This window comes from Osmia bicornis, chromosome 3 (assembly GCF_907164935.1).
Source record: "Osmia bicornis bicornis chromosome 3, iOsmBic2.1, whole genome shotgun sequence".
In the NCBI taxonomy this organism is placed as follows: domain Eukaryota; kingdom Metazoa; phylum Arthropoda; class Insecta; order Hymenoptera; family Megachilidae; genus Osmia; species Osmia bicornis.
This window is the reverse complement of record NC_060218.1, coordinates 11,821,916-11,848,829: the sequence shown is the minus strand read 5'-3', so window position 1 is coordinate 11,848,829 and position 26,914 is coordinate 11,821,916. Positions and strand designations below refer to the sequence as shown.

At 42.4% G+C, this 26,914-nt stretch overlaps 1 protein-coding gene across 1 annotated transcript in view; it reads right to left on the bottom strand.

Moving 5' to 3' along the window:
- LOC114880866 (O-acyltransferase like protein-like) overlaps positions 1-26,914 on the bottom strand; it is a 125,494-nt gene that overhangs the window by 39,555 nt on the left and 59,025 nt on the right. Inside the window, exon 2 of the mRNA XM_029197332.2 lies at positions 14,036-14,191. Within this exon, the coding sequence (XP_029053165.1) occupies positions 14,036-14,191 (156 nt within the window). The remainder of the gene's footprint in view (positions 1-14,035; positions 14,192-26,914) is intronic.

Here is a 26,914-nt window from a genome sequence, read left to right as displayed (position 1 = left end):
GCGAAGTCGTGCGCCTCCAAGTCCCGGAGGCCCAATAAGGAGAAGGGCGCCGTTCAGGAGGTTGTAGCACCCCCCCCAACAGGCGCAGCAGCAGCCAACTAAGGCTTTGGGGTGGCAGGTCCGCCACCACAAAACGACGCGAGGCCGTGGAGGCGGCCCCCTCGAAAAAGTAATGGGGCCCAACGGGCCCATAATTCTGCATCACCTGGCCGAGTGGAAAATTGGGTTGGCTGTGGCCGCGGAGCCGTACCGAGTCCCAGACAGACACGACTGGTTCGGGGACGATGACGGCTCCGTGGCAGTGATTGGCACCGCCATTGCCCTGCCCCCTTCCCTAATAGAACGGGGGCGAGGGTATGGGGCGGTGCTGTGGTGTGAGATCGTGGTAGTGGGCGTCTATTGCCCGCCCAGTTGGCCCCTCGCGGCTTTTGAAGAGTGCTTAGGCAGGGTGGGAGACGCTGTCTCCCGTTGCTACCCCAGGCCGGCACTCGTCCTCGGGGATTTCAACTCCCATGCCCAATCGTGGGGGTCCCCGAGAACTGACGCGAGGGGTGAGGCGGTACTCGAGTGAGCGGCGGAACTCGAGCTCCGGCTGTTGAACCGGGGCTCGGTCAGCACCTGCGTGCGCGCTCTAGAAGAGTCGATAGTTGATCTATCGTACGCGACACCCTCGGCCGCACGCTTGGTGCAGAGTTGGAGGGTGGTGGAGGAGGCGGAGACGCTCAGCGATCATCGCTACATCCGCCTCGGATTCTCCACCCCCGACCGTCGCCCGCCGAGCGGCCCATCGCCGCGGAGATGGGCGCTGAAGAGGCTTGACAGGGACGCGCTGATGGCCGCAGCCCTCGCTGTAACCTGGCCGGAGCAACCGGTCGGTCCGGTCGCGGATATAGGGGAGGAGGTTAAATGGTTCAGGGGCACGATGAAGGCGATCTGTGATGTTGCCATGCCCCGGGCCAAATGCCTCCCCAGACGGGCCGCCTACTGGTGGTCGGGCGAAATCGCAGACATTCGGCAGAATTGCAACGTCGCCCGACGCCAGTGGCAAAGGGCCCGTCGGAGAAGGAATCGCGACCCAGCGGGGGAGGAAGAGCTGTACGGGTGCTACCGTGTATTAGTGCTAGCTCTGCAGCTGGCCATCAGGGAGGCCAAGTCCCGGGTATGCCAGGAGCTCCTCGGCTCTCTGGATGCCGATCCGTGGGGGCGCCCTTATATGTGGGCGATGGGCAAACTAAGGCCCTGGGCGCCCCCGTGACGGAGAGCCTAGACCCCCAGTTCTTGGGCCAGGTGGTGGACACGTTGTTCCCTCGTGACGACGGTAGCCACCCCTGGCCCCCGCCGGTCCAAGTCGAATGGATCGACGACATGAGGGTCACAGAGGGGGAGCTGGCTGAAGCCGTTAGGCGTATGGGGGCTCGGAACACCGCTCCGGGCCCCGACGGCGTCCCCGGCCGAGCCTGGACCGCGTCCTTGGACCGCGATTGAGACGCCTCTTCAGCGCCTGTCTTAAGGAGGATGTATTTCCCTACGCATGGAAGGTTGGACGACTGGTCCTGCTAAGAAAGGAAGGACGGCCCGCGGAGAGTCCCTCCGCGTACCGGCCCATAGTTTTGCTCGACGAGGTCGGGAAGCTTTTAGAAAGCGTTATAGCTGACCGCCTCGCCGAGCACCTATCCCGGGTAGGCCCTGATCTGGCCGGGTCGCAGTACGGTTTTAGACGGGGGCGCAGCACCATCGATGCGATCAACTCGCTGCGCTCCCAATGCGACTCGGCCACGTTCCGGGGCGGGGTGGCGTTGTGCGTTTTACTCGACATAGTGAACGCCTTTAACACGCTGCCCCATGGGGTGATAATGGGGGCACTCGCTGAACATGAAGTGCCCCCAGTACTGAGAAGGATGATCGGGGACTACCTACGGGATAGATTCATCGAGTATGTGGGCCGGGACGGACGTGTCTATCGGAGGGACGTCGATGAGGGTGTACCCCAGGGGTCCCGTTTGTGGCCCCCATTGTGGAATGTGGGGTACAACCCAGCTTTGCGGGTCGTGGTCCCGGACGGTGTAAGCATTACGTGTTTTGCAGATGACACACACATGTTTGCCACCGACCGGGACTGGGGCAGGACCAGTCGTCTAACGGAGATTGGTGTGGCTGCCGTCGCAGCTGCGATCCGGAGACCGGGGCTGCAGATAGCGCCCCACAAGACCGAGGCGATGTGGTTTTACTCGTCTCGGCGTGGGGTTGCACCACCGCCCCAGACTTGGATCCGGGTAGGTGACACTAGGGTCCAGGTGGGTGAAGGGTTCAAGTATCTTGGCCTCCACCTGGACAGCCACTGGCACTTTGAGAGGCATTTCGACCGTCTGGCCCCCCGATTAGACGGGGTAGCGAACGCCCTTGGGCGGGTGCTGCCCAATATCGGGGGATCGAGCGAGAAGGTCCGCCGCCTTTACACGCGGATCGTGCGGAGCGTGGCCCTATATGGGTTGCCCATATGGGCCGAGGCCCTGATGGCGTCTCGCCGCAGCCAAACTCTGCTGCGGCGAGTGGAAAGGAGGATGGCCATCAGGGTCGTGAGGGGATACCGCACGATCCCCCACGCGGCGGCGATGACTCTTGCGGGTCTCGTACCTTTCAAGTACAAGGCGGAGGCCTGCGCCACGATATTCTGGCGCTCGCACGGCCTCCGCCAGGCTGGAGAAGACCCGCCAGAGCGGGCGGTCGAACGGGAATGGAGGTGCCAGGCCCGACAGGATGCCCTGGACCGGTGGCGTCGCGAGATAATCGCGAGTGGCGCCGCCGGCCAGCGAGCGGTCGGGGCGGTCCTGCCCGTCATCAAGAAATGGCGGGACCGCGGCTTTGGTCGGATCACCTTCCGGACCACACAGGTGCTCACCGGGCATGGTTGCTTTGGTGACTTCCTGTGCCGGATTCGTAGCGCGGCGACGGCTATATGCCACCACTGCGGGGCGGGGCGGGACTCCGCGCAACACACACTGGAGCACTGTCCAGTGTTTGCGCGGGCCCGTCACGCCCTGCAGTGCGAGTTGGGGGTGGATCTCTCGCCGGCGAGTGTGGTAAAAAATATGCTCGCCGGCGAGGATCAGTGGAGGGCGATGACCTCACAGGAGGAGGTCATCGCCTTGAAGAAGGAGGTGGAGCGGGGTCGGCAGAGAGCCGACCCCGACCCTGCCCGCAGAAGACGGCGCCATCGGGGGGGGGGCCCCGACGGCACAGTGAGCTGAGGAAGGCGGGGCGGTGGGCCTTGATAATCCTGCCCCCCGCCCCTAACGAGATGAGGGGGGGCTTCGGCTTCCCCCCCAAGGCAGATGTAGTGGGGGGAGGCTCTGGCCTCCCCCAGGGGGATTGGATGGGGGAGGGGCTTGCCACTAAATGTTTAATTAAAACATTTTTGCCAAGTTTTAATCGAAGGTGGCAAGATGCTTCTCGAAATGAAAAAAAATTAAAAAAAAAATGAAGGCTGTCTAAATAATATGTGCACCATTCTTAAACCTTTTGATAGTCCAGATAAACAAGAACCGTGTACATCTGAACAAAATAAAGGTGGTCGTCCTAAAAAGACTTTTGAAGAATGTAGTGATCAAGCCGAACGATATAAGGTCAATCAAATTTGTGAAAACTTCTCAGAGTAGTTAATTACATTAGCAGCCAAAAAAGTACATGAACGTGATACAGCACCTTCAGGGTTTAGTCCAGAAAAGGCTCTGGCTCTCATACTCGATGCTTCGTTATCGAAGTATCGGTATGAAATAATAAGAAAATCGGCAAAGGAAGTCGGAGGAGATATCTTCCCACCATACTATGAAGTACTCGCTTAAAAAAAGTGTTATCCAAATACTTTGGAAATCACTGAAAGTTACGGCAAAGTAAGCCTTCAAGGATTACTTAATCACACGACTGAGAGAATTATACAATCAAAATCTGAAACAGAATTGCACGGTATTGGAGACGAACTCACTCTTACTTCGAAATGGGGATGTGATGGTTCTTCTGGACACAACGAATACCACCAACCATTTAAGGATGAAAACATTACTGATGCAAATATGTTTTTGACGTCCCTTGTGCCCCTGATTTTGACTAAAAAAGACAATTCAGATATGATTTTCTGGGAAAATACAAGACCATCGTCAACTAGGTTTTGCAGACCTTTGAAATTTGAATTTGTCAAGGAAACGCCCGAAACAATTAGGAAAGAAGTCGATAGAGTGAAATCTGAAATTTCGAATTTAACGGAATCTGAAATTCACATTAATAATAAAACCATTAAAGTTCATCATCGCCTGGTGTTCACTATGATGGACGGGAAGGTAGCACAGACAGTTACTGACACTTTATCCATGTCTGTGTGCTTCATTTGCAAGGCAAAACAAATAGTGAAACTAGGCAACAAAAAGAGAACACAAAAAAAGATATTCAAGAGAAATTTAAAAGAACGTTGGGTCTTAACGTCAAATACTTCACGAAGGTTTTTCCAGAATCCTTCTATCATTGCTGCGATTACTGGAGTCAACGAAGACCTCGTACACCGATTTAGAATAATTTTAGATACAATTAACTGTAGTGCAGCAATAGACCCAGAAAAATTTTGGGTTTACTGCCAAGAAACTGCCCAATTGTACGTTAAGTTATACAGTTGGTACAATATGCCGAATACCGTACACAAGATCCTCTGGCACGGTAAAAAGATTATCTCGGCAGCTGTTTTACCAATAGGAATGCTGACTGAAGAAGCGCAAGAAGTCCGGAACAAGGATTACCACATGTACCGATTCAACCATTCTCGAAAATGTAGATCTTCAACGAATGAGGATGTAATGAACATGCTTCTCGTAACTTCAGAACCATATATTAATAAATTTCGTACAGAACCAAAAAAGAAAAAATTAGATATACACGATGATGTACAAAAATTGTTATTTTGAACACAAAACTGAAAATGGAAAAAAATGAATTGGTTATGGTGTATTTTATTTCAATAACTTATTAGAATTATGACATTCAGATACCTCTAAAAATAACAATGTTCTTGAATATTTACAAATGAGGGCACGATACATATGCTTCTTACTTCCTCTGATTTGTATATACATAAATACCCTAAGGACAGAGCCGAGAAAAAAGACTTTTGAATTACGTAACGATGTAATAGCATTACTCGTCAAAAATCATCATTAAATACAGAAATATAATTGTAAGTATAATTATTCTCTTTTTTCATATTTCATTTAAAGTAATATATTTTTGTAAGTCAAAAAAACTATTCGTTTCATTTATGTTATCATTTTATTCTATTTGCTGAAAATTATTATTGTAAACAAAATATTTTTTAATTTCTTGTTATTTTAACGCAAATGATTGTTAATTATAAGATCAACCATTTTGTTTTTCAAAATTTTTACGTCAAATTTATAATTAACGACCTGAAAAAACCGGATACACCAATTTTTGTGAAAATCAAATTATGCAATTTGATGCTATCGAATTTTTTCCGCGAAAAGGCGTTTACGAAACACTGTGCGTCGTAATGATTATGCCACTCGGCAAGAATTTTATACATAAACTGAATGTTACATAAACTGCGACACGATCCACGCTTTTTGGAACGTGTCCTATTCATGGATGAGTGAGTGCAGCTTTTCGAGTAGCAACATCCTCAATCGGCAGAATGCAAGGATTTGCGCGTACCGTAACCCCCATGCGATGATGGAGCAATTTAATCAAGGAAGATTCACCGTTAATGTCTGGGCAGGCATCATTGGCAACCATATTATCGGCCCGATCTATTTGCCGACACGGTTGCCTAGTGCAATATATCTTCAATTTCTAAAATCGAAACTCTTGAGTGAACTGCGGTACATCATTCCGCGAAGTCAACGTAATTCTACCTATTTTATGCACGATGGTGCTCGACCGCACTTCAGCCGAATGGTGCAAGAATGTTTAAATAAAATGTTTGGATCGCGGTGAATAGGACGAAGACCTGCTCCCCATGTGTGGCCTCCCTGTTCACCGGATTTGACACCACTGGAGTTCTTCCTCTGGGGAACCGTGAAATACATCGTTTATCGCTCAGGTGGGCAAATTACATCGGTCCCACAATTAAAACGCGATACGCGAGACTAACGCGCCAAGGTCACTGGAGAGGGGTACCGCGCGACTCAACGTTTAATGCATTAACGTACAGGGAAACTTTGACGGCTTTTTTCTAGGGGAAGGGTTGAGTTCCGGCACATGGTTCCTTTCACACTTTTTATCCCCTCGATGAGCACTATACGATAAGCCAATAAAAAAATTTGACCTTGAAATTAGGGGTGAAGGTCAATTTCATCGCATCGGTATGAAAGTGGCAACAATGGATTGCTGGTGTTCTCCCGATTAAAATGATACCTCATATCACGTAAACCAGATTACTTTTAACGAAATTGGCTTTTAACTATGCATTTAGATTTTTCACGTAACTTGGTTAATTATTGTCCAACTTATGTCGTGTTTGGTTTCATTTTGATCGCAAAAACATAAGGTATCGATTGACGTCGCTTCCGCAAAGATCTGATAAAAAATACGGAAGTTGGTATTTCTACAAGAGAAAACCATTTCCTTTTTTGGGCGGCATACCTGGTACAGGCACGGCCAGAAACACAAAAATTCGGACCCGAAGTTGCACGGAAAGTTGTACAACTAAGTTGCATAGTCTGAACGCGGCCTTAGCAAACTGCCTTGGGGACTTAGACGGGACTGAATTCGGGAGTCTCAGACAGAACTTGAACACGAACGGTCAGCTTTTCATGATTCAATAGATACGCTCCAACATAGCTTCTTAATATCTGTTTGAGATACCTCTGAAGTATTAACATACACAAACCATAGACATTTGTACAACATATCTACGAATTAAACATACTTATAATTCAGTGTTCATACAATTTAATATCCCTACAACAGTAAAACGTTGTAAGGAAGTGCGATATTTCGTGGAGGTGGTAATTCGCGTTACAAAAGACGATCGGCCATTTCACCGCGAATTCGTGCTAGAAACAAAATATTCTGAAGAACCGAAGGAACGTGCAATCTGAGAATTATTTTTAGGAAAATTTATTAACTGTTAAATAAATGTTTTTAATTAATAAAAGTATACAGGATACGTCATGCAATTGGGACGGGTTATATCTTGAATTTGGTAAGAGATAGGAAAAAGCTGTTTATGTAAAAGTTCAATATCTATTTTTCTGTGATTTCATATTTCTTCGTGAATGCAACGATGCACTCAAAAAATGCAAATTCACTTTTTAATGGAATTGCATTTTCTTTTACTTGTGTAAACTCTTTGAAATATTCTACATAAAAAAGTACTATGGTACTATTATATTAAATGGAGGGACCTCGTGTCTATACAGTAAAAGCTGAATACAGGGTGTTTCAGAACTCGCGTTGGTCCCGTGAAGGGATGGTAGCTGGGGTGATTCTGAACAACATTTTCCTTTGCGAAAATGTTGTTTGAAGCTTCGTTTTTGAAGTATTAAGGAAAAACACTGGCGAATCAGAGTGCATATAGTGCGCGGGTTCAGGGACGGCAACGTCGGCTACGAAAGCGAGGCTTGACGTAGGTCACGAACGATCGGTCCGGCACCCCGTTGATATAGCACAATAAAAAAATTGAACTAGTTGAACATTTTTAGTGGTTGTTTAGAATGAATACGGAACCTAATCTCTTGTCGTCTGTCATTACGTAAAAAAGGAAATTCTAAATATTGTAAACAGCATATAAAAATGTTTGAAATGGAACAATTAACACAAACTTGAAAACAATTTAAATGAATCTTACGTATTCGTTTCTAAATTAATATGCTGAAAGCAGATAATTCCCACTGGGTCACTGTGTCGATCCTGAACATTCGAAGAGGGAACAAATTACGCAGAACAGCTGATCTCCAGACGAGACCATTGAACCCACTCAACCACACGGTCACTGTCACCTTTCACAGAATTTTCTTTCAGGTAAATAAACATTTTTATTCACTGTCACGTTGCTATTGCACTGGACACAAATGAAAAATATGTAATATTCTGCACTACTTCGTAACGTTTTCACGACGTTATTGGTCTTCCTTTTCAACTTCAAATGGGACTGCTAGCTTGAGCGTCTGCGAGATCTGTTTCGCTTTTTGTCTTTTTCTACATTCAGAAATAGGTAATGGTTCGTGGCCATAAATCTGTTATTCTCGGTAACCGAGAGTAACCGAGAGAGACTCGTGTCGACCCTTTGAATATTGCCGAACGTAGAAAACGACAAAGAGCGAAAAAGATCTCGCAACCTTCAAGCTGATAGTTCTATTTGAAGTTGAAAAGGAAAACAATAACGTCGTGAAAACGTTACGAAGTTGTAGTGCGGAATATTACATGTATTTCATTTGTGTCCAGTGCAATAGCAACGTGACAGTGAATAAAATAATTTTTAACAAAAAAAAATCCGACTTCGAAATGCACTAAAAAATGTAAAATAATTTCTATTTCATTTATACCAGTATTCCACAGCTATTAATAAAATCTACTTAATCGTTAAATAGGATACTAAATATATTTCAACCTTTTCGGAGGCGGCGCAAAATTAAAAACTTTTCTTCTACTAGGAAGATCCTAGTTCAGGCGTCGGCAACCTGTGACAAATCACCCATTTGATGATTTGAAGTAAACAATATTCAACGGGAATCAACATACCCATTGCAGATTAACTATACTGCAGTTCACGAGAGACCATACTTAACTCGCGCAGCTTACTAGGTCTAGGGATATTTTTAATAAGTTATTAGTGATGTCTGAAACGTAAAATATATACAGAAGTGGGCTAAGGACCCATCCCTGAGGAATACCCTTGTGGATATATCTGACTGCATTGATTGTTAGTTCGGTGTAGATTTCCCGGGTATACTTCCGAAAGGCCCCATCACCTCAGGACAACCAAACTTCGGATTTATAGTAATTGAGGGACGAGAAATCGAATGAGACCATTTTCAGAAATGGCAAATAAACCGTCCTCGAGATATACAGGGTATTCTAAAAGTGCGGAAACCCCCTATTACCTCGATAAGAACGCATTTTCACGGAAAATGACTAACCTAACCTAGGTTAAGGTTAGGGTTAGAGTAGTACTGCTACTTTTTTAAGTAGTACTGCACGCCACCAATGGAAGAGAAGGAATAAAGCTACCTCTCGCGCTCTATTGTTGCCTAAACAGCTCAGCGCAAGCTTTCTTCTACTTATCAGAGTATTGCCTGCTTCTGACCGTGGTCAGAGAAGATCTGCGCTGAAACCGTGTGGAACGCCTCTATTTATACTCACAAGGAGAGTGCAAGGCCTTCGTCTCACCGATTTCGTTGAAACTTTGCACACTTATAGATCTCGTTCTCCTGTTTACGAGTATATACCATTATAGGGGCAGATACTCAGTAGTTTTTGAGATATTTATAATTAAAGTTTTATTATTACCTTAAAGTAGATTTTAGTTACGGCGAGTACCAAGTGTGGCGCAGTGGTAAAGTATCAGGCTTGTACGTCGACGATCCAGGGTTCAAATCCTGCGTGGTGTGAGTATGAATTTTTTTTTGTTCCAGTTAATTGAATTGCACAATTACTTGTTATTTACAACAGTGGTACTTGTCGTAAAAACACGGGAAGCATAGTGTACAAAAGCATTTTGCACATCGAACAAATGCACTATTGTTGCATGAACATTTACTTTTTTGTATTTCTGTTGGAAAACAGACTTGGTTTACGTTTTCGAAAAGTAATCTTTCTGTAGACAGTCCAGCTGCAAACCATGCATACTGCAGCATAGGTTTAAAAATTGGTGCACAGAGTTGTCCATGAATGAGCGAATGTAATTTAATCGAATCTTCCCTGCTTGCAATTTCTCTTTCGTGTTCTATCAGATAAGTACAGTTTTGTGTCTTTTTCAAAAAATTTTTAATTTGTCTGTAAAAATATACGTCACATGGTTGGACCAATGCTGTACATTTGGGCGGAATAATTTTAATGCTGCAGGTAGTATCTCCTTCGTCTGTTACAAACAACTCGTCGTACATCTGTAATTTGGTTTGGCCTCCCCACGAATCAATTAACAGTAGAAATTTTTCACGGCTGACATACGGCTGAAGTACTGATTTTAAAAAGATCTGATATATTTCTTGTGTTAATTTCCCGGATTTTGAACATGTTATTATGACATTTTTGTACTCTTTTGTTAGTTCATCCATTTTTTTCTGTATATGTGGTCCGAATTTTCCCGAGGGTTCCTGCATACATAGAAATACGTGGGGCAGTATTTCTCCTGACATTGTTATTGAATATTGAGCAGTATATGAGTGAGTCGTTTTTGCAATGTTCTTTCTGTTAACAAGAACTGCTTTTTCTCCTTTTATTGCTAGTGTTCTGTCGAAGGTAGACTGGTATTGACATGCAGTTTGATCTGTGTTAATAATATATTTCGTATTAAATTGTGGTGTAATGAATTTTATAGTTTTCCGAAAGTTTTTTGCAACTTCTATTATTTGATCCAAACTTGCGATTTCTTTAAATGAAACATATTTTGTAACTTTTCTTTGCCGAATTCGATGTTTATTCTTAAAATATGACACCCACCGAGTGGAAGCTGTAAATCTAAAATTGTTGGATGTATATTGATTGGCTCCTGCCAAAGCCCACTGTTGCAATTGACGGGTAGTGACTTGCTGCAAATTCTGGCGGGCTTCCTTAAACCTATCGTAAGTCCATTGATCAATTGCTTCGTATTTATCGAATATCGTCCCTCCTTCTATTATTTGTTTCTCCCAGCGTACTATATCTGCTTTTCTTTTAAGAAATTTGCTGCCTTTGGACTGTAACGATTTTAAGCTCCACGAAGGATTCCGACGTGCCAGTGCGGCCACTTTAATTTTACTATTCAATGGAATCTTTGAAATAGTCGAATGATGTTTTCCTTCGTCGGGTTCATACCATTCATCCTCGACAGAATCTTCATGCATGATTTCTTGATATATATCCTCATTGTCAGGGTCCGATTCATCAGTATCAATGAGACATTCATCCATTATTATTTTGTATTCATCCAGCATGTCGATAATATTTTCAACAATCCTTTTACCTATTGCCATTGCTGAATTGGAAATGACTGTGGATGACTCATTAGCAATTAGATCGGCATTGCGAAGATACTCTTCTGCATATGTTAAAGCATCCTTTAATTGTTGCTTCTCACAATTACAATCACTATTACTCGCGACGGAAGTATTAACTGATGAAATAGATTTTTGAACATTCATTTTAACTTCTTACTATGGTTCTGGACCGACTTTGGCTGACTAAAGAATTCATTTCGATGCATGCAAGCTGCCTTATCGGATCTAACAATAACATAAACAGTCACCATAAGCGTAAGACGAGAAGTTCGACGAAGCAAAGATATAACGCACAAAGTTTCTGTGGAGAATAGATGGTATGAGCCCAAAGAAGAAAAACATCATTCGACTATTTCGAATATAGTCCATGGAAATACAAAAAAGTAAATGTTCATGCAACAATAGTGCATTTGTTCGATGTGCAAAATGCTTTTGTACACTATGCTTCCCGTGTTTTTACGACAAGTAATTGTGCAATTCAATTAACTGGAACAAAAAAAATTCATACTCACACCACGCAGGATTTGAACCCTGGATCGTCGATGTACAAGCCTGATACTTTACCACTGCGCCACCGTTACACTTGGTAATCGCCGTAACTAAAATCTATTTTAAGGTAATAATAAAACTTTAATTATAAATATCTCAAAAACTACTGAGTATCTGCCCCTATAATGGTATATACTCGTAAACAGGAGAACGAGATCTATAAGTGTGCAAAGTTTCAATGAAATCGGTGAGACGAAGGCCTTGCACTCTCCTTGTCAGATTTTGCTGACTCGGCGTTTTTTTTTTCCACATAGAGTTTCTTGGGGTAGCTGGGATTTCCCCATCACGTGACGGTCCAGCATCCCCGCTCTAGAACTTCACCCTACCGCGTGTTCATTGAGGTTGCGCTGGCGCATACGCGGTCAGACGTCGATAATTTATCGATAATCTGTTTTACCGTCTGACTTATCGACTATACGTTTATCGACGAATTTAGCAAACTCGGTTATCGACAAAAATGAAAACTATTTATTACAAAATTATTATACATTAGAAATTAAATAAAACATTTTGTACGAAATTTATATAAAAAAATTAATTATAACAAATAAAATGAAATGAAAAAAAAAGGTGTTGTGTTTTCCTAGGTCGTTACGGTGTTCAGAATCATGCCCCCGACAATATATTAAAAGATCATTGAAGTCATTCTATGTTGAGATTAGAAACTTCCCGTTTTTTTGCAATAAAAACTGTGCGGAATAAAAAAATGCGAATTGTTTTTATAACGGGACCAATCGGAAGACATATCCTACAAGACTGGTCCATCCGTCTCGGAGTAATCGGTGAACAAAGCCAGGAAAAAAAAAATATACTGATCGAATTGAGTATCCTCCTCCTTTTCGAAGTCGGATAAAAAACACTACCAACGTGTCCTCCCCATTGAGAAATCTCTCTTCCACTGACAGAGCTAAGCTAGTAAGATTGTCAGTACACGACTGGCCTTTACGAAAGCCTGTTTGACTTGTTGGAAAGAGATTATTATGCTCTAACCACCATTGTTGTCTATTCTTAATAAGTGTTTCGAATAGTTTGCAAAAACAAGATGAAAGGGCTATTGGACGAACACTTTTTTTGTCGGATTTCTCAATAAAGTGGATGTTAGACTGTTTCCAATCTAAAGGGTAATCATTTGTAATGTAAATTTGATTATAAATGTCTAAAAGTAAGAGTTTGTATTTTATAGGCAATTTTTTGATAATTTCGTAATTAATTCCATCTAACCCTGGAGCTGATTTAGGGTTTCGGGAGTTCAAGGCTATGTTGAGTTCTGTAAGATCAAAATATGCATCTAAAAAGTCATTAGGGTTGCAATCGGGAAGGTAGGAAGGGTCGGTAGGAGCCCACGGGGGACTTATTTTATTGAGTGCGGTGAGGATTTGATTCTCAACTTGTAGATTTTCTGTACCGCTCGTTATGTTCGTTTTAATCCATTTATTTTTTAGAATTTTAATTTTCCTCCAGGTAAATTTCATATCCGTATGGAAGTTAATGCTTTTCGCGAAATTTCTGGAGCTATCTCTTTTTTCTGTTTGAATAGTCGTTTGGTTTGTGGGACTATTTTTTTATAGTTGATTAAGTCAGTAAGATTGTTTGTATGCTCCCATTTTTTATAGTAGGCTTTTCTTAATCTTTTGAACTTATCGCATTCAGAGTCCCACCACGGAACGGAGTTCCTGTGTATAAGGTGGTTAACAGCTCTTTTTTTTAGGGGTATTGACCTTGCAATTGTATTTCATATTCTAGCCGCACACATTGTTATACTAACGTTATTATTATATATTATACTCAGAATTAGCATATTCAGTTATCAAGTACTTACGTATTTGAATAAATCTTTGGTTTGATACATTAATGTTTGGATTTTACTCCTTAACCGCTTACCACGCGAACCCATAATCCCTAATACTCAATACGAGTTGCCTTCTGAGGGAACCGCTCTCCCTAATCGTCGGTGCAGTGACGTATCTCTGGGACGTTATAAGCGTATGATACTTTAGAGTTTAGAGGAAGACATTGTGGTACTGGGTATAGAGTTGTTTAGCGAACGTTGAGGTCAATAAGCCCATATCCCAATGGGCTTTTTACACTGATTTACCTTAGATACAGAAACTGTATTGTTTCACAATAATATCGAAGCACTTGTACTCCGAGAACAGTTAATAGAATATTGTACACGTAAACACGAGTGACACCAAAACACGTCTTATCGTTACGATGGCTCACACCGAACTCCTTTTGTAAAATTATTTTAAACATTTCCAAATATATATTGTACATAGTATACTTACTTTTAAGGGCCCACAAAGTGAATTTCGTTAGCTCTTGATAAAAAATAGCAGCGTCTCTTTTACATTCTGGACTCACGCGTCCAACACCGGGATAATACGCTGGAAGAATTTGTAATAATCTTCTTGCTTCACGATCAATTTCTTCTGCAAAATTACCTGAACAAAAAGATGTTTATTAGGGCTCTTCTTAAATTAGAATAACAAAAAATGTTTCTACATTTACAATTTAACAACATTTATAAAAGTGTTTCTGCACCATTGTTAACACAATTTAAACTTGACCGCAGTTATTTATGCACTATCAAGTTACTTATAAAAGTTACTTATTTGATTTCATGGAGAAAGGAGATGGCTATACCCAATACGTTAGTTGACCCCCATGATCCCGGCAAATTTTCACCCCATGAAATCCATAGAATAGGCCGCCAAGATGATCTGTACCCAGTTTTATCCAAATCGATTAATGGATTTTAACATGGGGCTTTATGGGGAGTGGTCGAAATCGTGCTTTCGGCATCCTAGTTTCCGGATATGTTAAACTACACGATAATACCTTTGAAATGTGCCCATGAGCATAAAAATCGTCAAACGGGAACTTGGTCAAAATCCGCTGAGTAGTTTGGTCAGAAATCGACTTTGAAGATTTTCTTCATTTTTTCACAAAGATTTGTTTTGTGCGATTTTTTTTTATGCGGTATATGAATATCGAGATTCTGTTCGCCATATGTAAGTTCGCCGCGAGATTAGGTCAATCTCAACGGTGTTGGATTATCTACATTTTGAAAATTTCTCCATGTTTAAAATGAAAAATTAAAATATTTAAAAATGTTTCCATGTGTAATTTAATTATTTATTTTGTTTGGAAAGCACTTTCTCGCTATTTCGTAAAGCTTTGACATATTTTCTAAGTGAGACTTTTTTTATGCGGTCCCTATCCACTGCATAAAAAAATTTCTTTAATACGTTGTGAAAAATTACACAGTTCAACAAATCTGAACTTTTTCTATGATCTGCAATATCCATTACGTGATTCTTATAGGCTTTTGTCCACTGATTACGAATCTGCAAACCGTTTTGCTCCTATACGTACAGTTGTTGAGAAACATGCATTTTTGTGAAAATGTGTGGTTGTGGGAAAAAATGCAGTATTACATGAAAATTAAAAATGCGAGGAAGTTCAGGTTTATGTCAAAAGATAGAGGAGACTTTCCTCTATACGTCTGTATGAACAATTATATTTTTTGATGATTTTTAATATTTGTAAGTGCTTGTCAAAGTTTGAAAAAGAGGTGCCGTAGGTAGTTTGTACGCGCTATTTTTGTATTTTTATGAAAAATCTTTTATCTAGCAGGAATTTACTATACAGGATTGCATTCTATAAACATTTCTGATGAAGAAACCATTCACAGAAAATATTGGTATGATTTGGTGTTGGAACAAATAAAGAAAATATCCATCGACAACGTGACTACGACGCGTTGCCGCCAGGCGGCCATTGTATGCCTACCTCGCCGCGTCAGTGCCGTAACTACGAGTAACACTCAACACTTGATGTATTCGCAGTGCCACCGTAGGTCTAACCATTTAACGAAACCTTCGCAGGTTGGAGTACCGTTAAGCCTTTACCGATTGCTAATTGACCCTTTGGAAAAACCCAGTTTGGGAACGAATTGGGCCCTACGGTGTCACCGTAAATGCACCAAGTGTTCAGTGTTTCCGGAGACTAGCTACACGAACCTAGCGGCTCGTTCGTGTCAGAGCGAAAAAAGCAATGTAACAAAACGTGTATCAGTTTTCCTCGAGGTTCAAGGGGATATGTAGAACTTTAACCCCTCCTCTATCAAAAAAATCGGCACATTTCGGGGCCACCAATTTCTTTAACGTAGCGGTAGTGATTCTGCGCTGTCATTTAATTTATTGAACGTACAGTAAACATTAGTTTACTTATTCATTATTATTCAGGTAATAAGGTTGAAGTGTGTGAAAAGTGATAGTACTTTTATGCCGTCGTTGAAGTGAAAAACTCGGCCCCGAAAGGGGCCGCCTGTTATTCATACCTAAGTGCAATAAATGAGGCGAGTTCACTGGTCCGACTATGAAATCAGCTGTTCTACCGAATGTGTTTCCTCGTCGAATGGTTGGGACCGACACAGTGACCCAGTGGCCATTATCTGCTTTCAGCGTAGCAGGTTAATTGAACAACGAATGGGTTAGTTTCATTTAAATTGTTTTCAAATTTTTCATCATTAACGTAGTCTCTAATTCAAACGTTTATTAATTATTCCATTTCAATCATTTTTATTTGTTGTTTAAAATCCTTAGAATTTCCTTTTTTACATTATGACAGGCGACAAGAGATTAGGTTCCGTATTCATTGTAAACAACGGCTAAAAATGTTCAACCAGTTCAATTGTTTTATTGTGCTATGCCAACGGGATGCCAAGCCGTCCGGACGCGTCCGTTCGAGACCTACGTCAGGCCCGGTTTCGTAGTCGACACTGCCGTCCCTGAGCTCGCGCGCTATACGCGTTCGGATTGGTCAGTGTTTTTTGTTAATAACTCGAAAATGAAGCCTTCACCAACATTTTAGCAAAGGAAAAAGTTGTTTAGAATCACTCTAGCAGTTGAGGCAGTTGTGGGACACCCTGTATATGTACATATATTTCTAACTTAAGACAATGCTGTAGTCGTTATTCCATATAATAGTTGTATATCTATCATCAGTCTTAACTGTTGTATTTTTGGTGTAGTTCTCTTTAGTCTTGGTCGTCATGGCAGAGTGCCCTTAGTTTCATGCTTCCTTTAATGAAGTTGACTAATTCCCATACTTGTTTTTCTGTTTTTACTGTTAATTCAGAGTTGCATTCTCGTAGAATTCCATTTATTTCCGATAATAATATATCCTGGTCCAAGTATGAGTATCCTAGACTAACTTCCAAAACGGTGCTGTGTTTTTAACATTTGTAATCTCTATCTGAAGTTTCCTGTAATATTCTTTTTTAGTTCTGTTTATAGTTATCCTGTATCTATTCCTTGCTTCAATAAATGCTTCCCTTCCTTGATTCCCACTGTTTTCCCTGAATGTTTTTGCTGCTTCCTTCATCTCCCTTCTGACTTTGTTGCATTCTTCATAATACCAAGGCATGTTTATTGTGTTTCTGGTTTTATTAACCTTTTTGCTTATCAACGTTCCTGGTGTCTTTGCTGTATCTATGATTGCCGTTATGATTTTTACGTTTAAGCTTTCTTCTATTATTCCTAACCCTTCTAGTTATTTCTCCAATGTTTTGTGATATTTATCGTACTTGTTGTTGTCCCAGATTAGTTTATTTATTATCTTTGGTTCATCTTCTTCTATGACTGTTGTTTCTCTCATATTTTTTAATTTAACCTTTATTGGTAAGTGATCCGAGGTTCCTATCGTTGCGACTTCAAAGTTGTCAATTTCTTATATCGTGCTTATGTCAATCCAGATCATATCAATTGTGCCAAAAATCCCATTTTATCAACATTAGATGTATTGACCATCATTGTCCAGTTTGGTTCTACCATTCAATACTATCATACCTGCATCCTTCATCATTTCGCAAAGTATTCTACCTGCTTTGTTTATAATTTCGTCCTTTGAATGCCTACAATAGTTTCATTCGGTATTTTCCGCGATCTTCTCTTCTATTTGATTTTCCACACTTATTCTAGCATTAAAATCCCTATCAATGACAATTAGAGAGGATGTTCTCTTTTTTATCCGACTTCGAAAAGGAGGAGGATAATTAATTCGATGTGTATGTTTTTTTTTTTTTTATGTGTTCACCGATTATGCCGATACGGATGGACCAAACGGATCGGAACCTTTTGCATCTGGTAGAGTATGTCTCCCGATTGGTCCCGCAAAAAGAATTTGGCATTTTTTAATTCCTAACGACTTTTATCGCAAAAAACGTAATACTTTATTTATATCTTTCAGCGTTTACTCTGCAGGGAATGTACCGATTGCGATTAAACCTTTCACATTTAGTAGGAGCTATATCCGCGATGCAAAATCCCACTTGCAAAAATTTATGGGATTTGTTGTTTATTAACCATTTAAATTCGGTCAATATATTGTTTTCGATTTATGGTTATTATTATAAATAAGCAATAAAAACGCAAAATCACCTAACGGTATCTTACAAATACTGCACGTTCCACTAAAAAGTGGAAAATAAAATAATTTTTAACAAAAAACAAATCCGACTTCGAATGCATTAAAAAGTGTCAAATAATTTCTATTTCATTTATACCAATATTCCATAGCTATTAATAATATCTACTTAATCGTTAAATAGGATACCAAATACATTTCAAAGTTTTCGGGGGCGGCGCAAAATTTAAAATACCCGAACAAACGATGCTGCCTGTTAGCGTCAGCACGTGTTCAAGGGTTGACACGTGGCAGGGTCATTGCATTTGGGGCTTTGACCTGCTTTTCAAGGATTTCTCAGGATTCTCTAGGCTATCGACACCCCGAGCCATACGTCTGTCATCGGACATAGGCTGGCAGTAGTTGATACTTGATGTTGTCGAGTAACCCTTAAAGATAATCATCTTTAGAGACTTCCCTTGTTTTCCCGAATTCAGAGAAAGGACCCATATAACTTTTCCAACCCCTGTCACATCACTCTCAGTCCCGGAATTTGGGACTAGTTTATCGGGATCGGATCATTATCGATCCTACCCTAAAATCCAAAAACCTTGTAACCGCAAAATTTACGACTTCCTTTAAGAATCCAGCCACCGGACTCGTACGTGACTCCGGCTCGCGCTTTTCCCGCCTAAAAACGTCCCTTCCTGCAAAAAACCTCCCTACTACTCGACCACCACACCCCAATGCCAAGTATAAAGGCAAGCTCTCTGGAAGAGCAGGCAGTCTTAGTTCAACGTTAAGAGTACAAGAAACGTCTGTATATTGAAGAATAAACTCTCAACTAAATAACCCAGCCTTGTTATTTGCGATCCGACGACATAAATTGGTGGCAGCGGTGGGATACTGTCTGCGGACTTCAACCAACGGAAAATCTTCTAGCTGAACTAGATATCCTCCGAGGAGGAATCGTTGGAGTATCCTGAAAAGAACCCGGAGGATCTCAACAAACACGCAAGCTGGACGACAAGTGGACTCGCTGGCGACTAAGCAAAACCGACGTAAGTCTCTCTACTGATACTCTGTCCGACCTTCCTATCGACTACGTGACTGCTCCACACGACACGATGTCAAGAGCGCAAAGCCCGAATCGCGTCCAAGTAGATATGAACCTATTAGCCGAAAAACTTCTGCAAGTCTCCGATAGACTTAGAGCATTAGAAGAATCTGGACCAGCCGGGCAAACATCAGCGAACGTCCAACCAACCCCTTCTAACGAAACATTTGGAGGTTACGCGATCGAAAAATATAAGCAGTGCCTACCGTTAATTCCGGATTTCGACGGAAGCAATACAGAGATATTCATTAACACAGTTATCAAAGTCTCCTCCATGCTGCATCCAAACCAGCATGCGTTGCTACTGCTGGCGATCATGTCGCAGAAATTAAAAGGACGCGCCGCCTCAACGATACGCCCAGACACCATCACGACCATACCGAAGCTAGTAGAAAAAATTCGCTTCATGTACGGAAAAACGGTCGATACATCAGCATTGAAAACCAAGCGCGACTCATGCAAACAAAGACCGAACGAACCGATAAACGACTTCATACATCGATTCTCCCAGATACAAGACGAATTGTTGACGGCCGTAAACTCCGAGAGAAGACTACAAACGTATATTGACATAAAGGAGATAATATGCAACGAGGAAGGCATTCAGTGCTTCCGACGCAATGCCAGGCCAGAAATCTCGCAGTACCTGTTCAGTCAGCAACTGGAGACCCTCAACCAAGCCTTCGAAGCCGCACGCATGTACGACATGGAGTTGCAATACATGCAACAGCAATTGCGAATGTGGCAACTACCGAGGGACCCAAGAAGACCAAGGGAACAACGCCCCGAAATCCAGAGGAACTCAATCCCGGACTGGAGAAATAAGGAGTGCAACTATTGCAAACGACGAGGGCACACGGAACCAGAATGCCGGACGAAGCAGAGAGATCAATCAGGACGATCAACCGGACAACAACGAAATTTTCATTGGGCTCCGCCGAACGCCCAACCGCCGGACGGACGGTCACCATCGGGAACGCCAGGCCAACAGCAACAGAGGAGCATCGCGTGGACTCTTCCCCGTTTGTTCAACTAGAATTGCCAGGGCTCCGACCGACTACCTTCCTCATCGATACAGGTAGCGAAATCTCTATAATTAAAGAAAAACAGATAGCCGATGAAACGCTATATAAAGGCGCGCCCCTCACGCTTAGGGGTATTACGAACGATACCACCGACACCTTGTATTCGGTCCTCGTTCCCTTTAATGAGAAATGTAATAGATTCCAAGTGGTAGATGATAATTCGCCTATAATTCAAGACGGCATACTAGGAGCGGACTTTTTGTTTGATCATAACTTCTCTCTTTCGTGTAACGAATTCAAGGTCGGGAACATCACAAAACGATGTAAAAATTCGAGCCATAATTGCAGTAACAAAACGGTACTCGTCAATTTTATATCGGGGACCGGAGCAATCACGAAAGTCGATACGAACGGACAACCAATTCTTTCTGATCTCCTAAAAACTCAAATCGAATCCATCGAGGAATTCGATGAGCGATTGGTGTTCCATATTAATAATGATAGCAAAACGGACGAAAGGTTAACAGTACTAAAAGAAAACACTCGCTTAGACCATTTAACGGAAGGTAGGGACGAGGTATGGGAAATTATCTCTAGCTATCACGACGTTTTCCTACTTCCGAATGACCACCTTCCCAAAACCTCAATCCTGGAACATGAAATTAAAACAACGGACGAAACGCCTATACACACCAAACAATATAGATATCCTCCGATCCACCAAGATGAAATCAAACGACAGATAGCTGACATGTTAGAAAAAGGCATTATTAGGGACAGCGACAGTCCATATAACAGCCCGCTATGGATCGTGCCGAAAAAATCAGACGCGTCCGGGAAACGAAAGTGGCGACTAGTCATCGATTACAGAAAATTAAACGAAAAAACCATCAAAGATTCGTATCCGATCCCTAACATAGACGAAATACTAGACAAACTCGGAAACGCGAAATATTTCTCGGCCTTCGACCTCGCTTCAGGGTTTCACCAGATAGGAATCAACGAGAAAGACATACATAAGACAGCTTTTTCGGACAAAGACGGACACTACGAATTCGTACGGATGCCCTTCGGGTTAAAAAACGCGCCTCCTACGTTCCAAAGGGTTATGAATCGCGGATTGCGTGGCCTAGTTGGCAGCAATTGTCTCGTATACATCGATGACATAGTTGTCTTCGGCCGAACGTTAGAAGAACACAATAAAAATTTAAAAACCCTGTTCGAACGTTTACGGCAATGCGGTTTGAAGCTCCAACCGGACAAGTGCGAATATTTGAAGCCGGAACTAGAATACTTAGGGCACGTTATATCAGCCGACGGCGTAAAACCAAATCCTAGTAGAATCGACAAAGTCAGAAACTACCCGGTACCGAAAAACGCGAAAGAAATCAAACAGTTCCTAGGACTGTGCGGCTATTACAGGAAGTTTGTAAAGGATTTCGCCAAAACAGCCAAGCCGCTCAACCAACTATTAAGAAAAGATATCGAATTCCGTTGGACTAACGAGCAGCAAATGGCCTTCGAAAACCTTTGCAACGCTCTAACAACTCAGCCCATTTTACAATACCCTAATTGGGAAGAGCCGTTCGTACTCACTACGGACGCGAGTAATCACGCGCTCGGTGCCGTTCTATCCCAAGGCCCGATCGGTTCGGACAGACCAGTCGCGTACGCGTCGCGCGCCCTAAATAATGCAGAGACTCGATATACCACCACGGAAAAGGAACTATTAGCTATCGTCTGGGGAACGAAACATTTTCACCAATATTTGTACGGGCGCAAATTCACCATCGTGACAGATCACAGACCGCTCGTGTGGCTAATGAATGTTAAAGACCCGAACTCTCGGCTGATGCGATGGCGTCTAAAATTACTAGAATACGACTACGAAATAATTTATAAACCCGGAAAGATTAATACTAACGCCGACGCACTTTCCAGAAGTAAAATTAGAATCGCACAACGAGACGCTGTAGGAGACGAACTAGACAAGTACTTAGCATACTACTCTAACAATCCTCAAAGTACAACGGAAGATGATGATTTTATAAAAAACCTGATTGGAACACCGGATCCTGCCGTCCCAACGGCACCTACAATCCGTTCCCAGGTTACCATCCGCCACGGCTACCGTAAAGATGCCCCCACCATCATTTACACAGAGACACCTCCAGAGGTAGTAGAAAAAGACAAAACCTACCTATCCCCTCACGAAACCGATAGGTTTAAACTTCAAACCTTTACACAGGCATTAAACAGCGGAGACAAGATTAACGTAATTCAGGACAGAAATCACGACACTCAAGTCGCCACTCTTCTATCTAAACTGAATCGCGACCTGGAAGTTTACCTTTCCCGACCAATCCCTATCGACACTAAGGAAGTAATTAGGCTAGCACACGACTCATTGTTCGGCGGGCACTATGCCTACGACAAAACATTGCAAAAAATCCGCAGGCAATTCGAATGGCCAAATATCACCCGCGACGTGAAAAAGTATATAGAGCAATGCGAAATCTGTCAAAGGAATAAAGACACGAAACGACAGACTTATATACCACAGGCGACTGACATTCCCGTGAAACCGAACGATAAAATCTCGTTAGATATTGTAGGACCGCTAGACGAGACCTCACGGAAAAACAAATACATACTGGTAATTCAGGATTACTTGACGCGGTACATCATGTGCGAACCTCTAACAGATAAGTCTACTGCGGCCATTATACAAGCCGTTTGGGCTTCATGGCTACGAATATTCGGAAAACCTAAACAAATACTCACTGACAACGCAAAGGAATTTACGTCGCAAGAATTCACAGAATTTTGCAATCTCATGAGATCGGGACATACCCTTACGTCTGTCTACCATCCTCAATCAAACGGCAAGAACGAGAGATCACATGTAATTTTAAAAGAATATATTAGATGCTATCAAACCGCCGAAAACCCGTGGGACCTTCTCCTACCGAAAGCCATGCTTAGTTATAACTGCACGATCAATCGTAACACGGGATATACACCATTCGAATTGCAATTAGGTTACGAACCTAACAGCATCCTCGACGAACAGGACGAATACCTAACCCTTCAGCAACAGATCGACAATCTTAAGCTACAGCACGAAAACAAAATAATCGAGACAATTAATAATCTCCAAACGCAACAACCTTCCACATCTTACGATCACCTTGAACCCATCCACAGGGGTAACCTCGTCCTTATACGACATTATAATGCTAAACCACTGGAAGAAAAGTGGCGAGGACCTTTCGAGGTCATCGAGACAATAGACAATCATTCCGTCAGAATAAATGAATATGGAAAACCAACCACTCACCATAGAACAAACGTCAAAATCTTTAAACAACCAATTTCAGATCATGGAACATAGCAGGAAATTCATGATTGCCCCACTTTTGCTGACGATTGTGGCTACGAATTTGGTAATCGCGAACGAACTCAACGACGAAAAATATCATCTCTCCACTCTGAACGATCAGGAAACGATCTTCCTCGAACATTTAGATGTAGTCCGGATATTCCACGAGCAATGGAAAATAGTTGTCGGGTACGACTTCGCTCATATCGATGGCGACCTCAAGTACATAGAAGATCTTTACCAACGCGTGTTGACTGGTTTATGTATTAAAGAAGTAATGGGCAGCCGATTCACTTGTTCTTCGCGCGACCGACTTGTTAAACGATTAAAAGACTTCGACCACATTCGGGGAGAGCTACGCAATGCACTGTACACTGCAGGTATAGAAAGCAGCTCCTCGCGTGTCCGGCGGGGAATCTTCGATTTCGTAGGAGCAGTAAGCAAAACGCTCTTCGGCACGCTTGACACGACCGACGCCGCATATTATAACAATGAATTAGACAAATTGTACGCTAACAATGACAAGACGATTCATTATGTGCGAAATCAAACGAGTATCATACTCAACGCCCTGAAGGCTAATACCGAAGTCTTTAATAAAACGCATACCCAGATAGAAATGGTAAACGCGCAATTTAATAAACTACGAGATCTAACGAAAGCAAACGAGATGAACATACAAATCAACGAAATAATCTTCGATCTCGAATCAGATCTCACCAAATTACGCGAACAGGTTAGAAACATAGAAGACCTGACGTTCGACGCCAAACACGGAGTAATAAAACCTTACATATTGTCACCCGAACGACTATTCGACATTCTTCGTCGACACGAGCACGTCGATAACTTTCCCGTTCCTCTTAAAGAAACGTATTACATGGCCTTGGTTGATATTTGCGAGATCAACATCGCACTCAATGGCAAACGCGCATTACTAGAAATTAAGATCCCTTTACTGGAAGAACAAGTCTACAACTTAGTTAAAGTTATTTCCCTTCCTACCCACGGATGGATGTTTCATTCCATAGTGAATACACAACAAAGACTTATTCTTTTAGACTCGCTTCGTCTCGTCTTCGCACCAATTACTATGACCGAGGTATCTAGTGCAAAGAAACTGAACGACCAACTGATTGTAAAGCGGTACGCACCCGACTATTCTACACACATTCAAGACAACTGTCTCACTAGCATACTTACTAAACACGACTCAGGCGATTGCGAAACCAAGTACACGCGAATCCAAAACACCGTCTGGATCCAGTTGAAAGCAGGAAACAGATGGATCGGGATCGCTCCGAAACCAGAAGTATTACACATTCTCTGCGCGGATAAAATCCCCAGACACGTAGAACTTACTCATAATTTCGTGCTAACACTAGCGCCGGATTGTAAAGGAATATCGCTTTCGGCCACTTTGAAACCGGTTAACATTATAGGTAACAACAAAACCGAATATTTCCAAATAGTGAGCGTAGCATCGAGAACACCAAATTTGAACGTCTCAGAAAGCGACATTCCGCCGAATCTAATATACGAACCTCATGTAGAAGCGGAAGACTTACAATCCATCGGACGAACAGTAGAAGAATTACAAGACATAACCGATAAAACATTCCATCGGCGGCGTCTAAGAACTTGGTCCGAAAAATTTTACGAATACCTTTCCTACGCCGGTTACGTGGCACTCTCTGGTCTACTGTTCGTCTTCCTTAATAAGATAGGATTATTCAAAGCGATAATTAGCGTAATTAGAACACTTATAGGCAATTGTTACAACCATTGTAGTTTTAATAACCAAGCGCCTACACTACATGTAGATTACTCAGCGGTTCCAATCGCACCCAGCACGTTAAACCCTACATTCCGCGACCGTTTGTCTAGAACCTAGACAAAAGTCCTTTCGTAGGGGGGAGGTGTCGAGTAACCCTTAAAGATAGTCATCTTTAGAGACTTCCCTTGTTTTCCCGAATTCAGAGAAAGGACCCATATAACTTTTCCAACCCCTGTCACATCACTCTCAGTCCCGGAATTTGGGACTAGTTTATCGGGATCGGATCATTATCGATCCTACCCTAAAATCCAAAAACCTTGTAACCGCAAAATTTACGACTTCCTTTAAGAATCCAGCCACCGGACTCGTACGTGACTCCGGCTCGCGCTTTTCCCGCCTAAAAACGTCCCTTCCTGCAAAAACCTCCCTACTACTCGACCACCACACCCCAATGCCAAGTATAAAGGCAAGCTCTCTGGAAGAGCAGGCAGTCTTAGTTCAACGTTAAGAGTACAAGAAACGTCTGTATATTGAAGAATAAACTCTCAACTAAATAACCCAGCCTTGTTATTTGCGATCCGACGACAAGGTGCGACGAATTCTAAGAGTCGCGAACGTGTTGTTTATGGAACGGCGATAGAGAGTTCGATCGCCGAGTTTCAAAGAAATGCGCGTGTGGCCGATGACCCAAAGTCATGGTGCTGCATGGCGCGTGCAGAAAGATAAGGATTTGAAATAAAGGATCTCGCCACGAAGTGGGGAGGGTCCGGGGACCCTCTGGCAAGAAGACTGTGTCAAAAGACACGGCACTTACCCGAGAACCTCTGATCGATCGTGATCTTCTAACATGCCAATAACGATTTGATTGCGGTATGGCAAACTTGGTAATTAATAAGTCGTAAGAGGAAAAGCGGAACGTTATAGAGCCGGCTGAAAACATTTGTAATTGTAACGATTATATCAGAAATTGGCAGCACTCCTGATATACATGCACTATACTGCAGTTCACGAGAGACCATACTTAACTCGCGCAGCTCACTAGGTCTAGAGAGATTTTTAATAATGTGTATTATTCCCCTCTACAGCTTGCTTCTTATTATATTTTACGATCATATAAATGGTGGGTAGAAATATATGACGTACGATAACTGATAACCACTGTCCAACAGTGAATTTGTTTTCCGATTCTCACTGGGTGATTCTTATAGTGTTTTGTACGCTGATTACGAATCTGCATGTTTTTGAGATATTTGATTTTGAAAAAAAATGATATTTTTCAGATTTAAACAAATTTTCTGACGTAATTATAAAAGATACTGAAATTCTATTTATACTAAAAGATTCTGTAGACTTTCCTGGATACAACGATACCTATCTTTAATACATTGTAAATGTTTAAATATGTTTAAACGATCATTGAACGCGGAGGGACCCCGATTTGGCACCAATTTTTTA